Source organism: Martes martes, assembly GCF_963455335.1.
Source record: "Martes martes genome assembly, chromosome: 1".
Lineage (NCBI taxonomy): Eukaryota > Metazoa > Chordata > Mammalia > Carnivora > Mustelidae > Martes > Martes martes.
Window position 1 is genome coordinate 215,295,183 of NC_137888.1, and position 12,183 is coordinate 215,307,365.

At 62.8% G+C, this 12,183-nt stretch overlaps 1 protein-coding gene across 3 annotated transcripts; it reads right to left on the reverse strand.

Annotated features, from left to right (window-relative positions):
* Positions 1 to 1,065: 1,065 nt before the first annotated feature.
* Positions 1,066 to 11,640, reverse strand: TLE6 (TLE family member 6, subcortical maternal complex member). Of its 3 annotated transcripts, XM_080803253.1 has the most exons (17): positions 11,489 to 11,640; positions 10,830 to 10,922; positions 10,029 to 10,087; positions 9,630 to 9,675; positions 8,568 to 8,609; positions 5,201 to 5,263; positions 4,860 to 5,115; positions 4,722 to 4,744; positions 4,189 to 4,249; positions 3,990 to 4,105; positions 3,856 to 3,893; positions 3,052 to 3,304; positions 2,706 to 2,956; positions 2,310 to 2,451; positions 1,772 to 1,922; positions 1,468 to 1,544; positions 1,066 to 1,307 (listed from the first exon to the last, which is right to left on the reverse strand). In XM_080803253.1, exons 2-17 carry the CDS (start codon positions 10,896 to 10,898, stop codon positions 1,203 to 1,205), a joined length of 1,752 nt encoding a protein of 583 aa, XP_080659379.1. In that variant the 5' UTR covers positions 10,899 to 10,922; positions 11,489 to 11,640; the 3' UTR covers positions 1,066 to 1,202. The 3 variants fall into 3 exon arrangements, with proteins under 3 accessions (XP_080659379.1, XP_080659380.1, XP_080659381.1); XM_080803254.1 differs by lacking the exons at positions 9,630 to 9,675; positions 10,029 to 10,087 and having other exon boundaries at positions 11,489 to 11,608; XM_080803255.1 differs by lacking the exons at positions 9,630 to 9,675; positions 10,029 to 10,087; positions 11,489 to 11,640 and having other exon boundaries at positions 10,830 to 10,861.
* Positions 11,641 to 12,183: the final 543 nt, after the last annotated feature.

A 12,183-nucleotide genomic window follows, 5' to 3' on the forward strand; every position in this document is an offset into this window, starting at 1 on the left:
GGATGATTCCTAGCCCACCCTGAGGGGCTGAGCGAAGCCCACAGTCCCAGAGGAAGGGATAGTAAATGAGAGCTGACCAGGAGAAAGAGACATTTGTGGGGGTCATGCAGGTCTGTGTAGGAGCAGAGGGAACAGCATGTGCAAAGGCTTGGAGATGAGGAGTGTGGCCGGGTGGAAACCAGGCGGGCAGGGTACTCCTCGAACGAGGCCTCCAGCTCAGGCTGAAGCAGCCTACAGGAGGTGGCCAGCCTGGGGGCACTGTCAGCGAGAGGCCAGGAGGCAGCAGGAACAGGGAGGGGTGGGAGAGTTGCCAGTGGGGGTGGGGCGGGGGGGGTGTGGGGGCGGGAATGGGGGGGAGCGGGGCGGAGCCATATACTCGGGTCTGTATTCTGGAAGCTCCCGTGGGCCTGGGCCGAGGTGGAGGGGCTGGGTGTGAAGCCCGGATGCTGCTGGGAACCTCCCGGGCGGAGATGGGAGATGGTGGAGACCCCGGGGGAAACAAGTCACACCCAGGTGGGGTTTTGGAAACACTCTTTGGGGAGAGGGTAATTCTCTGGGTAAGGAAAGCAGAGCGGTGGGCACCTTCTGCGACGCTTATCCTGGAGGGACAGGTAAGCAAAGGCGTGAGAGCCCCCAGCACAGAGAGGCTAGATGAGACGCTGCCAGCGACCCTCTCCCGCAGGGCACTGCCGACACTGGGACCCATCACACTCTTGGGGGGGCGTCCCGGGCACTGGGGGGCCAAGCAGCACCCCACTAAAGTCATGACGACCACCAGTGTCCACAGACGTTGCCATGTCCCCCCCCAAGGGATGGGTTCACCCCCAGGTGAGATGCACCGGGGTATCTTGGGAAGGGGGGACCCCATCCCTGGATCGGAAACCCCCTCTCTGGGAGGTGAGGGGGATGAGCTCAGTGGGACAGGGACATCGGTGCATGTGCACCCCCAGTCCCAACAGGGGTCCGTGGCTTGAGGGCTCCGAGCTGGGAGACCCGGCCAGCCGAAGTCCTTCCAAACCGCTACAGGACGGGCAGGGGGCAGGGAAGGACGCACCCAGACCCACTCTGCTTCTTCCAATTGCTTTACTACCCGTGCAGTGGGAAAGAGACCCGCCCCCCCCCCACCCCTTCACCTTGTTGGGGGAAAAGGACAAAAAAAAAAAAAAAAAGGGTCCCGAGTCAGGACGACAGGGCCAGGCTCCTCAGTAGGTGATCTGGTACACCGAGGCGTGGTCCTCAGACCCCGTGACGATCAGGCGGTTGTTGGGGGACACATCACAGCACAGGATGGAGGAGGTCTCGGGTACCTGGGAAGGCGGAGGGCCAGGATGAGCTGAGGGGAGCTCACCCACCCCTGCCCCTACCCTCTGCCCCGCAGTGCAAGCCTGGTCCCTCTCAGGAGCCCTGCACCCAGCACCCGGAGCTGAGCACTAACCCCCCCGCCCCGCGTCTGGCCCGCGGTGGTACCTGGAACACCACGGTCCCCGTGGGCATGCCGTAGATGCTGACCAGGTCATCCGTCCCAACGCTCACCCACCACTGGCCTGGGAGGGGGAGGAGGGGACAGGGTTGTGGGAAACCTGGCAGCTGTGGGCAGGGCCTCTGGGGACCTGGGGCACAGAGGGAGACCCCACCTCCCTCACGCCCCCGTGGAGAGCATCACTGAGTGGTTTCTGCCGATGAAGGGCAAGGGAGCTCAGGAAGGGTGGGGCAGGACCCTAGGGGAGGCTGGGGGCCGCAGGGGACTCCCCCACCCCTCCCGGCCACTCACCGAATGGGGAGAACTTGAGACCCAGGATGGTGCCGTCCTTACACCCCACCATGTGCTTCTGGCCCCCTCGGGTGGGCTGTAGCCACTGTTGGCCACTGGCTGTGCCCACCAGCACCCAGTCTTCCTGGGGACTGGGGCACAGGCTCATTATCTGGGGGGCAGGCAGCAGGGAAGAGGCCGGTCAGGTCCCGGCCGGGCCTGGGAGATGGTAGGGGCACAGGGACCCGCCCTGGGGGCTGACCTCCGGCCAGCTTCCTGGCTTCCTGGCCCTGACGAGCAACTGCACACCTCTGGGCCTCAGTCTGCTCATCTGTAAAGTGGGTTGGTCCTCTCTGCCTTAAGGGGTATCGCAGAGACTAAATGGGGCTACGGGCACCCAGTACAGAGCATAGACACGTCTAATGTTATCGGGGCCCGGGGGGAGGACATTCCTCCTGCCCCATTCCTGCCAGCACCAATCAGACGTGGGGTCCCACCACCTCCCTCCTCCCAACATCCACCTCCTTCTCGAGCCCAAGGCCCAGCCCAGCCCACACACCTGAGACTCGAATTGGTATTCCAGGGGCTCCCCGGGGGTCCTCAGGTCCCAGCACCGCAGGCAGGCGTCCAGCCTCCCCGTCCAGATGTTGTGGTCTTTGACGGCAATGCTCTTGGTTCCGTTTGGGGGCCCCAGCAGGTCCCTGGCCAGCAGGGGTATCGGCAAGGGAGCAGGGCCGAGACTCTGAGCCTGGGCCCCAGGAGCACCACCCAGCCGGTCACACCCAGGTGACCGATGGGGAAACAGGCCGGCCGCAATCCGAACTCGGGCTTCCCGCTCTCTCCAGCGCAAACCGAAGCAGTCAGGGGCTTTTCGCCTCGGATTGCCGCATCCCTGCTCGGGGCCGGAGGTGGGAAGGGGCTTTTCGGGATGAGCCCACGCACCCCTGGGCCTCACCTGACAACACTGTGGTCCCGCAAGTCCCAGATCCTGACTGTGCCGTCGGTGAAGCCCGCGAAGGCCAGGGTGGCCTCGGGGCCGGAGGCCAGGGCCTGGCAGGTGAGGCCCGTGCAGGGCAGCTCGCCACTCACACGCAGGGAGGGCGCGGTGAGGTCCCACACGCTCACGCCGGCCAGGTTGTGGCCGCCCGTCAGCAGGGTCGTGCTGGTCGGGGACAGCAGGCAGGTGCGCAGGTAGGCCTGGGGGGTCTGGGGTGGGACAGGTGCAGGGGACCGTCCTCTGCGGTGGCCGGGGCTCTTCCGGCTCCCACGAGCTCTGCCCCCAGAGCCAGCCCCTCCCCTACCTGTACACGCAGGTGGCTCTCGGGGTGCCGGTCCTCCAGCCCCCCACCCACCAGGCTCCACACTTTGACGCCGCCCTGGCCGCAGGTGAACGCGTGGCGCGTGAGGCTGCTGACGGCCGTGGCGAGCACCGGCTGCCCGTGTTTCAGCGTCCGCATCTTCTCCGCTCCGCGTGGGATGGCCGCCTTCTTGGACGGCCAGGGCAAGGCATCTGGTCTCTTCCACGTGTCCTCGAAGTCCTCAGGGTCCCAGCGTCTTGGAAGTGGAGGCCTCGGGGTCACCGGCCTGCCTGTGAGCCTCTCTGCCCGCAGGGGGCCCCCACCAAGCCCAAGGAGCTTTGTTCCTTAGATGTGGGGTTTTCACTCAGGCTCGGTTTCCCAACTACACGGACTTCCCCCAGGGGAAGCCCCTTGAAGGATTCTCCCTCTCCTAGAACCTAGAATGCTTTGCCCTGTCCTAGCAAACTCCTACTCACCTGTCAAGACCTTAACCATGATGCCCCTTCCCTCCAGGAAAGCCTTCTCATCCCCCCCTGGGCTCCGCCAGCCTCCAACCACATGCTTGGGACGGTCCGGATCTCCCTCTAACACCCTCTTTCCGTGGGAGTTCTCTCCTCAAATCCCTGGGACCCAGAACTAGTCATGTGGGGAGAGACGGTGACGCTGGCCTGACTGTAACTACCCAGCCCCCTCAGCTCTGGGTATGGAGCACAGTAGCAGGGTGGTAGGGTAGAGAGGAGACACACTCTTCCTGTCCCCTCTGCCAGGAACAGAGGTACAGACAGGAGGGACAACACAGAGACTCACATGGGCTTCAGGAACCGGTAGGCTCTCCCAGCAGGCTCCTGCGGAGGGACCAGGATCACGCGGAGCCGGGTCAGCTCCCTCCGCCCCAGCCCTCTCAGCCTCCACGGGGGCTGCCGCTTCGGAAGGGGCCTCACCTGGGCCACGCGGAGGGAGAGCATCCCCTCCGTGTCCAGGCCTGGCAGGCCTGGCACTGTGCTCTCTTCTCTGGAGCCCTCGGGGGAGCTGGGGGAGGGCACGGGTGGGCTGGGCACTGGGTGGAGACAAGGCAGATGAGTGGCAGGTGTGGGCTTCTCGGGGCAGGCCCCCCCCACCCCCTCAGGGCACCCGGATTACCCAAAGCATCTCTGCTCCCTGGTTCCAGTCCCCAGTCCTGTGGTCCTGCGTCCTGGCTCTCCTGCCCACAGGAATTGGGGTGATCAGTTCATACCAAGTTCAGTTAAGTCTTTTTTTTTTTTTTTTAAGATTTTATTTACTTATTTGACAGAGAGAGAGAGATCACAAGTAGACAGAGAGGCAGGCAGAGGGAGAGGGGGGGAAGCAGGCTCCCCACCGGGGAGAGACCCCCGACCCGGGGCTCGATCCCAGGACCCTGAGATCATGACCTGAGCCGAAGGCAGAGGCTTAACCCACGGAGCCACCCAGGTGCCCCAGTTCAGTTCAGTCTTAGACCCGGAAAACCTCCGGGAGGCCCAGGCAGTGTAGATAAGACTCTTAAAGACTTGTCAACAGCTCCAAGTCCCATCTTGGGCACTGGCCTGAGTCCTCTCAGGGCACCCGGGACAGAGAATGGAAGCCATGGACTGAGCTCGCAGGAACCCAGACACCCCGACCTGAGGACCCCCCCTCGGGGCACCACAGTTACTCACCAGGCCTGGCAACCGCTCTGTCGCTGGGAGGGTGGGACGGGGCGGGAGGTGGGGAGGGAGTAGGACAACTTGATTCAGTGGGGCTGTCCCCGACACAGCCCCAGGCCGCCCCCATCCCCCACCCCCAGGGAGACTCACTGCTGCGGTGCTGGTCCCTCTTGTGGGTCCCCGCAAAGATCTGCCAGAGCTGCTCGGTCAGAACGTCCTGCCAAAGCCGGGGCTCGGGGTCCCAGCGGGACTGCGTGTCGGGCGTGGGGGACCCGGCGTCTGCTCTGGACGGCGGCCTCAGCCAGTCTGAGGACCTCGCGGCCAGGACGTCTTCGAAGGGCGGCCCCTGGAGCCCCGAGGGCCGTGGGGTCTCGGCCTCTGGGTGCAGGCAAGCCTCGGGGCTGGCCTGTTCCACAAAGCGCGGCGTTGCCGGGGCGGGAGGCTGTGCCTCGGAGCCGGTCCCCTCCCTCCTCCCGGGCCCAGGCACTCACCTCCACAGGCTGGAAGCCCAGGGCTTGGCTCCAGGTCTCCACTGCCCGCAGGAAGTCCTCCGTCTGGACGGGGAAGGAGGGGGGAGGACACATCCCAGCTGAGCGAGCCTTTGTCAGGAGGCCGGAGCGCACACCTCGACCAGCAAGCCAGCCTCCTAGCGTGTGACACGGGGACGCGCAGCCTGCCTTGAAGGTTCTGGGGCGGATTCGTGATGGTGCAGAACCCAAAGCCAGTTAGTTCTTCAGACTCAGAACGCCGCAGCCGAACCCGAAGGCCGGCCGTCACCCCCAAGGCCTAGAAGGCAGGATCCCATCTGGGTTCCCCTCCGGTTGCTTTTCTTAGGGGGTTTGAAGACTCAAGCTTTGGAGCGCCTGGTGGCTCCGTGGGTGGCGCCTCTGCCTTCGGCTCAGGTCATGATCCCGGGGTCCTGGGATGAGCCCCGCGTGGGGCTCCCTGCTCAGCGGGGAGCCTGCTGCTCCCTCTGCCCCTCCCCCCACTCATGTTCTGTCTCTCAAATAAACAAAATCTTTAAAAAGAAAAAGAAAGCAAAAGCTTCCACACCCCTCTGCTTAAAATGGCTTCGAGAAGCAAAGTCGTCGGTACCTGTGTTCCTCTGTGTGCGGACATCTGAACTTGCTTAAGGGTCGGGAGGACACTCGGAAACCAGTGCTCACCTCTCGGGGAGGAGGGCCGGTAGCAGGACAATAGGGGACCCCGTGGGAGGGTCACAGCCCTTTATTTTATACTTAAAAATCAGGCCACGTGACTAGCAGCAATTCCAAATCTAAGTGAAGCACTTGCATGGGCCTGGAAGGGCTTGAGGGCTCTAAGTCCCCCCCCCACGTGACCCGCAGGCATCGGCCTGTGCCTTTACAAGACATGCTCCTTTCTCGACACGCGGCGACCAGCCACAGATGGTTATTCGATATACAGTGAAGTCCGGTTAAAAATGCAACTTCTCCAGCCCCCCTCAAGTGCTCAACGGCCATGTCGGCCCAGTGGCCACCAACGTGGATGGCACAGGCGCCAAGAGCACAGGTGCCCAGCGCGTGCCCGGCGGCCGGGCGGAGGGCAGTGTTGGCGATGTGGGAGCCTCCTGGCCAGTGTCCCCAGAAATCCAGAACGGGGAGACCGAGCTTCTGGGTCTGATAAGCAGCCCTATGGGGATGCGCGTGTGCAGCCCTATTTAGTGAGCGCGGGAACGTTCTAGGCCTAACGCGGTAGCGTTTCGCGTGGCTGGTGAGCACGCCAAACACCGCTGGTTTGAAGGTCAACTTCAGTTTAAATAACGCACGTGTCCCATGGCCACCTGAGATCTACGTGCCCCAAGCATCGCCCTTGGGCCTCAAGGAAGCATGCCCCTTGGTGGTGGACCCCAGGAAGTTCCCCAGAGGGGTCCGGCCCAAGGCAAACGCCCCAGGCCCGGGGAGAACATCCCGATTCACAAAGAAAGAAGGAAGAAAGCAATGCAGCCTGAGGGCCAACTGCGGTCGGTCCCAGCTCCCAGGAACTCCTGGCATTCCCATTTTGCAGAGGAGAAAAGAGAGGCCCACGGAAGCAAAGCCAATTTCCCCAAGTCAGGAGGACCAGGGGCCGCGTTTCCTGCAGCCTGGGCAGGCAGGCAGAATGGCAAGGGAAGAGGGGCCGGGCAGCGGGACCCCCCCCCCCTCTGAGCCCACAGCTGGGGCGGCTGCCTCCTGGGGCAGCCGGTGATGGGTTCCCCAGCTGGGCCTCCCAGCAGCACAGACCCAGGGGAGCCTTCCCCAATCCGCCCCGGCTCGTTAATGCGCAATTTACTGGCACTTGAACGCACTCGGCATGAAAAGCGCTGCTCCCTCAAGCCTGCTGGCTGGCTGGCCCTCCCCGGGGAGCGGGGAGCGAGCGCAGAGCAGGCAGGGCCACGGAAGGCTGCCGGGATTTTAAATGCACGGCAGGGAGGCTGGGAAAACAAGGAGCTGAGACAGAGGGGAGAGGACAGAGGGGAGTCTCGGCGGGACGCCAGGGCCAGCAAGGCCCCTGGGTTGAACAGCGGCGATCTGGGGCAAGACCCACCCCTCCGCACACCCCTGAGCCCACAGTCTCCTCTGTTCTCACCACCAGCTCCTCACCCAGATGGTCCTGTTCTCCTGCCCTGCCCAGACTCTCTCCTCCAGAGGGCGCCCCTGAGCACAAGTCAGGTCCCTGTCCCCCACCCCCACCCCTAGCCCTCGGGACTCCTAGCTCCCCGGTGGAAAAGCCCAAGTCCGCTCCAGGGGCCCCAAGATGCCAGGGCACCTGCCCTGTCCCCTCCTCACTGCTCCAACCACAGGGGCCTCTTCTCTGTCCCTCCAACACAGCAGGTGCTGTCGTGCCCCAGGACTTTTGCTCGGGCACAGCCATTCTGCGCCTCCCATCCCAGGGAGCTGCACGCCCTCTGCGATCCTTCAAGAGTTTGCTCGAATGTCACCTTCTCAGCAGGCCTGCCACTCCCACCCCTTCCTCGTGTCCCCTGGAGCTGCGCAGAATCCATCCCCACACCTTGCCCAGCCCTCACCATCTGACACTTCCGTTTACCAAGCTCCTGTCACCCCAAGGGCAGAGGTTTGCCTGTGTCCTTCTCCGCGGTTTCCCTGGCGCCTACAACGGCACTTGGCAAGGAGGTAGCGGCTAGAGGACTGCTGAATGGATAACCGTGTTCTGGTTGCTTCCTGGCCCCCCCCACTCTGGATCCGTCTCTCCCGGTTCCCCGCGCTGCCCACCCGGGCCCTGCTGAGCTGCAGACACGGCCCTGGCCTTCCGCCAGTCACATCTGGCACAGACAGAGAGTCCTGCCAGCACCCAGGAGAAAGGGGCCAGGTGGCGGGAGGACAGGCAGGACTGCAAGACGTGCTTCAGCTTGGGCAAGGTGCCCCGTGCCGGGAGACGACCCCCCCTCCCCGGGCCCGTGCAGACATGCCTCCCCCCCAACCCCGCTCACGTGTGAGACGCCCTCGAGAACACTCAGTTGCCCGGAAGGCCATAATCCGGGTACGCCTGGCACATGACAGGCCCTCACGGCGGAAGCAACGGACGCGAAAGTTCTGGAAAGGGCCCTGGCTTCATCTGAGCCACGCGGGGAGCTGGGAGTGGACCAGGAAGGAAGACACTCCGGGGGGGGGGGCACAGGGAGGGGCGATCCAGGGATCCCTGGGGCATCCCAGGTCAGGTCCTGCCCCCCCTCTGTCCGCAGCCCTCCAGGGCTCCTACTTCCTTGGGGGTAAAAGGCCTCCCCAGTGCCCCCACAAGGGTCCCCACAACCAGGCCTGGTCATGACCTCCCGCCCTATTTTTCCTTGCCTTTCAAGGAAGGGCAGCCGTACCCCTCCTTGGGTCCTGGTGACCCACTTACCTGCTTGTGATGCTCCTGGAGACCCTGCCGGATCTTCTGGAGCTGCAAGGGAACGGCAGGGTTGGCACCGGGAGCTGGGGTGGGGGGGCGATGGAGGGGGACAAGGGTAAGGAGTCACATGCCGCGCGTGCTTCTCCCCAGCTGTGTGACCCTGGGCAAGCCGCTCGCCCTCTCTGGTCACTACACTCATCAGATGGAATATCCCCTACCACACAGAGTGAAAGCTAATTAGAGAGACCCTTGGTTTCATTCTCAATGTGAAGTTCAAGGACTCCCCATAACCACCAGGGCCCCGCACCCCTGCCCTGTCCTCTCCCTGCCCTCCCCTCCTTCCTCTGCTCCGCCACAGGGGCCTCCTCGCTCATTCCTCCAACACACCCAAGCCCAGTCCTGCCCCAGGGCCTTTGCACAGGCTGTGCCCTCGGCCTGGAATACCCTCCCTTCCTTGCTCTCTCAGGGATGGTAGAACCTCCTCACCTTCCCTATCTCCCTGTCAACATCACCTCTTCCAGGAAGCCCTTCCTGGACTCATGCCCACCTCCCCATCTTCTGCCTTCTTCACAGTGGTTACATTTTGTGAATCCTCTTTCTCTACTTACTTGTCTCTCTCTTCCCCCTAGCGGTGCCCTGTCTACGGAGCTGGCCCCTAGTCAAGTGTGGCTATTTAATTTAATCGAGTTAAAAATTCAGTCCCCTGCAAGTTCTCCGTAGCCACATGGGGCCGGCGGGCGCCATATTGGGCACGGTTGACCTAGAACATTCTGGTCATGGCAGAAAGTTCTAGAAGACAGCCCCACACGGGCACCTACACTCCTCCCGAGCAGGGACTCCCGCTACCTATTGTCCCGTGATGAGCCGTCAGGCACAGAAACGCTTCCTGTAAATACAGAATTTCTAACTTTTGCAGCAAGATTAGCACTCATGAGGAAAAAGGCTCTTGAAGAAGCTGGATTGCGTGGGTGACCTCATGAGCCCAGAACCGAGTCGAGGAAAGGGTGTCCCCAAACCCCGCTCCCAAGGCCAGAGGAAGCAGCCCCTCCAGGCTGTCTGGGGGCTGCTCACCGCCAAGTTCACGCTCTCCACCTGCGCCGCCAGGTGAGGGGGGAACCTGAGGGGAAGAGAACCCAGCAGAGCCCTCAGGAGGCCTCCTGGGAGCCAGCCCCGCACCGCCCGGCCCGGCCCGGCCAGCCCCCCCTTCACAATTAGGCAAGTGCAGTGTTTTTAAACATATAATCAGCGCAAGTAAATTCACGCTAAACAAGGACAACTCGGAAATTTAAATGAAGGCCAGGATGGGTACTGGCGGCTTTCCTTCCGCTTCGGGCTCCCCCATTCCTAGTTCTGTCTTTCGGGCCAGGGGCTTCTGGCCACCCCCCACCTCACCCCGAGGGACCAGAGGGGACGCTCTCCCTCCCTCCGTGGGCCACAGGGGGACCTCCAGTCCCAGAGAGTCGCCCTCACCTGGGGAACTCTTGCCGGAGCTGATCCAGGACAGCCCGACAGCTCAGTTCAGAAGAAGCCTGGGAAAGTGACAAGAGGCTCTCCGGACACCCGGGCCTCCCTCCTCCCACCCTCCGGCCACACCTCCAATCAGCACCCCAAGGGGGTGGGCTGGGACCTCTTGAAACCTGAAGGGACTTAAGTCCCCAAGGAGTAGCCTCCGTTTTGCCTCTTGGCCTAAAGTCTCAAATCCAGACTCTCTGGAGAGCCCTTGAGAGAAAGAAGCTGGCCAGGCCCGGCCCCAACTATTGAAAAGGGTCATCTGTGCAGGAGGGGGGCTTCTGCTCGCAAAACACTAGCAGGGACAATGTGGTCATGTGTTTTAACACCTGGGTGATGAGAAGCAGGTTTAATTTAAAAAGAAAGTGCCGGGGCGCCTGGGTGGCTCAGTGGGTTAAGCCGCTGCCTTCGGCTCAGGTCATGATCTCAGGGTCCTGGGATCGAGTCCCGCATTGGGCTCTCTGCTCGGCAGGGAGCCTGCTTCCCTCTCTCTCTCTCTCTGCCTGCCTCTGTCTACTGTGATCTCTCTCTGTCAAATAAATAAATAAATCTTTAAAAAAAAAAAAATAAATAAATAAAAAAAAATAAAAAAAAAAAATAAAAAGAAAGTGCCCTGGCACCTGTCAGTAGGTGCGATGGGTTAGAGCCCTGCAGCCAAAAGGCCTGGCCGCCTGCCTGCGTCCCTCCACCAGCAGGAGAGCGAGGTTTGAGCCCAGTTTCCAGGCTCATACCCTCCACCACAGGGGTTAATGACCTCCTCACCAGAGTTCCTGGGGGCCCCACCATCCCTGGAGGGTGCTTCTGGGGGCTAGGATGGCCCCAAGAGGTCATCTTCAGGCAGGGGGCCCAAGGACTCTAAAATACAAGGAGAGACACAGGTCCTGAGAGCAGAAGTCTGGGCAGCCAGGGACAGAATCAATCCCCCCACCCACCCCACCCCCCGCCAGGACCCAGTCCCGGATCCCCACCCCTCCCTGACTTCTAGCACCCCACTGCGTGCCCTATATACCCTCTGTTCGTTTGTCAAACTCTGGTGTCTCTGGCTGCCCCAGCTAGTAGTGGGCTCCAGGGACGTCATTCTATGATGTGGAGAGGAAACGGTGACAAGACTCACACTCCCTGCCAGGAACTGTCACCGCTGGGGGACCCCAGGGAAGGACGCTAAAACTCAACCTTGGTTTTGAGACAATTTCCTAAAGCACGGGTGAAGATCATTGGGAAGGGGTTTTGAAGGATGAGTAAGAGTTGGCCAGTTGACTCAGGAGGAATTTCCAGACTGGAGGAAGGAGACCCCTCTCCACCCGGTCACTGCTGCACCCAGCCCCTACTTTGCTTCGCTCCTACCCCTCCACGGCCTTCCAGCCTCCTCCCCTGCCCAGGGGGACGCTGGGGTCCTCCGGAAGACCCGCCTGCCCACTCACCTCCCTTAGGACGGAGGCCCAGGATAGCGAGGAGGAAACCGCGGAGGGTCAACCGAGTTCAGGCCCAGAACGAGCGCCCCTCCGCACCTCCCCTCCTCCCGGGGACCCTTTGACCCGTCGGGCCCCGCCCCGGCCAGCCCCGGCCCCGCCCCCGCCCGCTCCGGCCCCGCCCCCGCCCGCCCCGGCCCCGCCCCGCCCCGCCGCCACCTGCACCACGAGGACGATCAATGAAAGAGCAGCAGCTGCACGTGGGCTCGGACACCGCGGGCGGCCGCTGCAGGCACTGGCCAATCGCGAGGCCGCTTACCCACGTGGGCCGCGGGCGCTTTCGCTGATTGGCCGGCTCGCCCCGGCCGCCGGCCGGGCTGTCAATCAGGGCGCCCGGCGCCTGCGCTTAACCCTTGCGGTATCGCCGTGGGGAAGGGCAGCGTGCAGAGCCAAAGGCACTTTGGGGTCCAGACTGGGGCGAGGATATTTAGAAGGGCTTGGGGCTTGGGGTCAGAGGGTGCAACCTGGGAAGGGGCTGGGCGGCGTGTAGTCGCATTGTTTAGTGAAAAGCCGGACGGTTTTTAGCGGTGCCAGAGCGGCTTAGGGCTAGGGGTGGTGGGGCTGGGCGTCCGGGCAGAAACCTTAGCCCTCATCCCAGTCCTTCCACGGGGGCTGACAACGTGTTCCTCAATATTAGTAACGCAGCT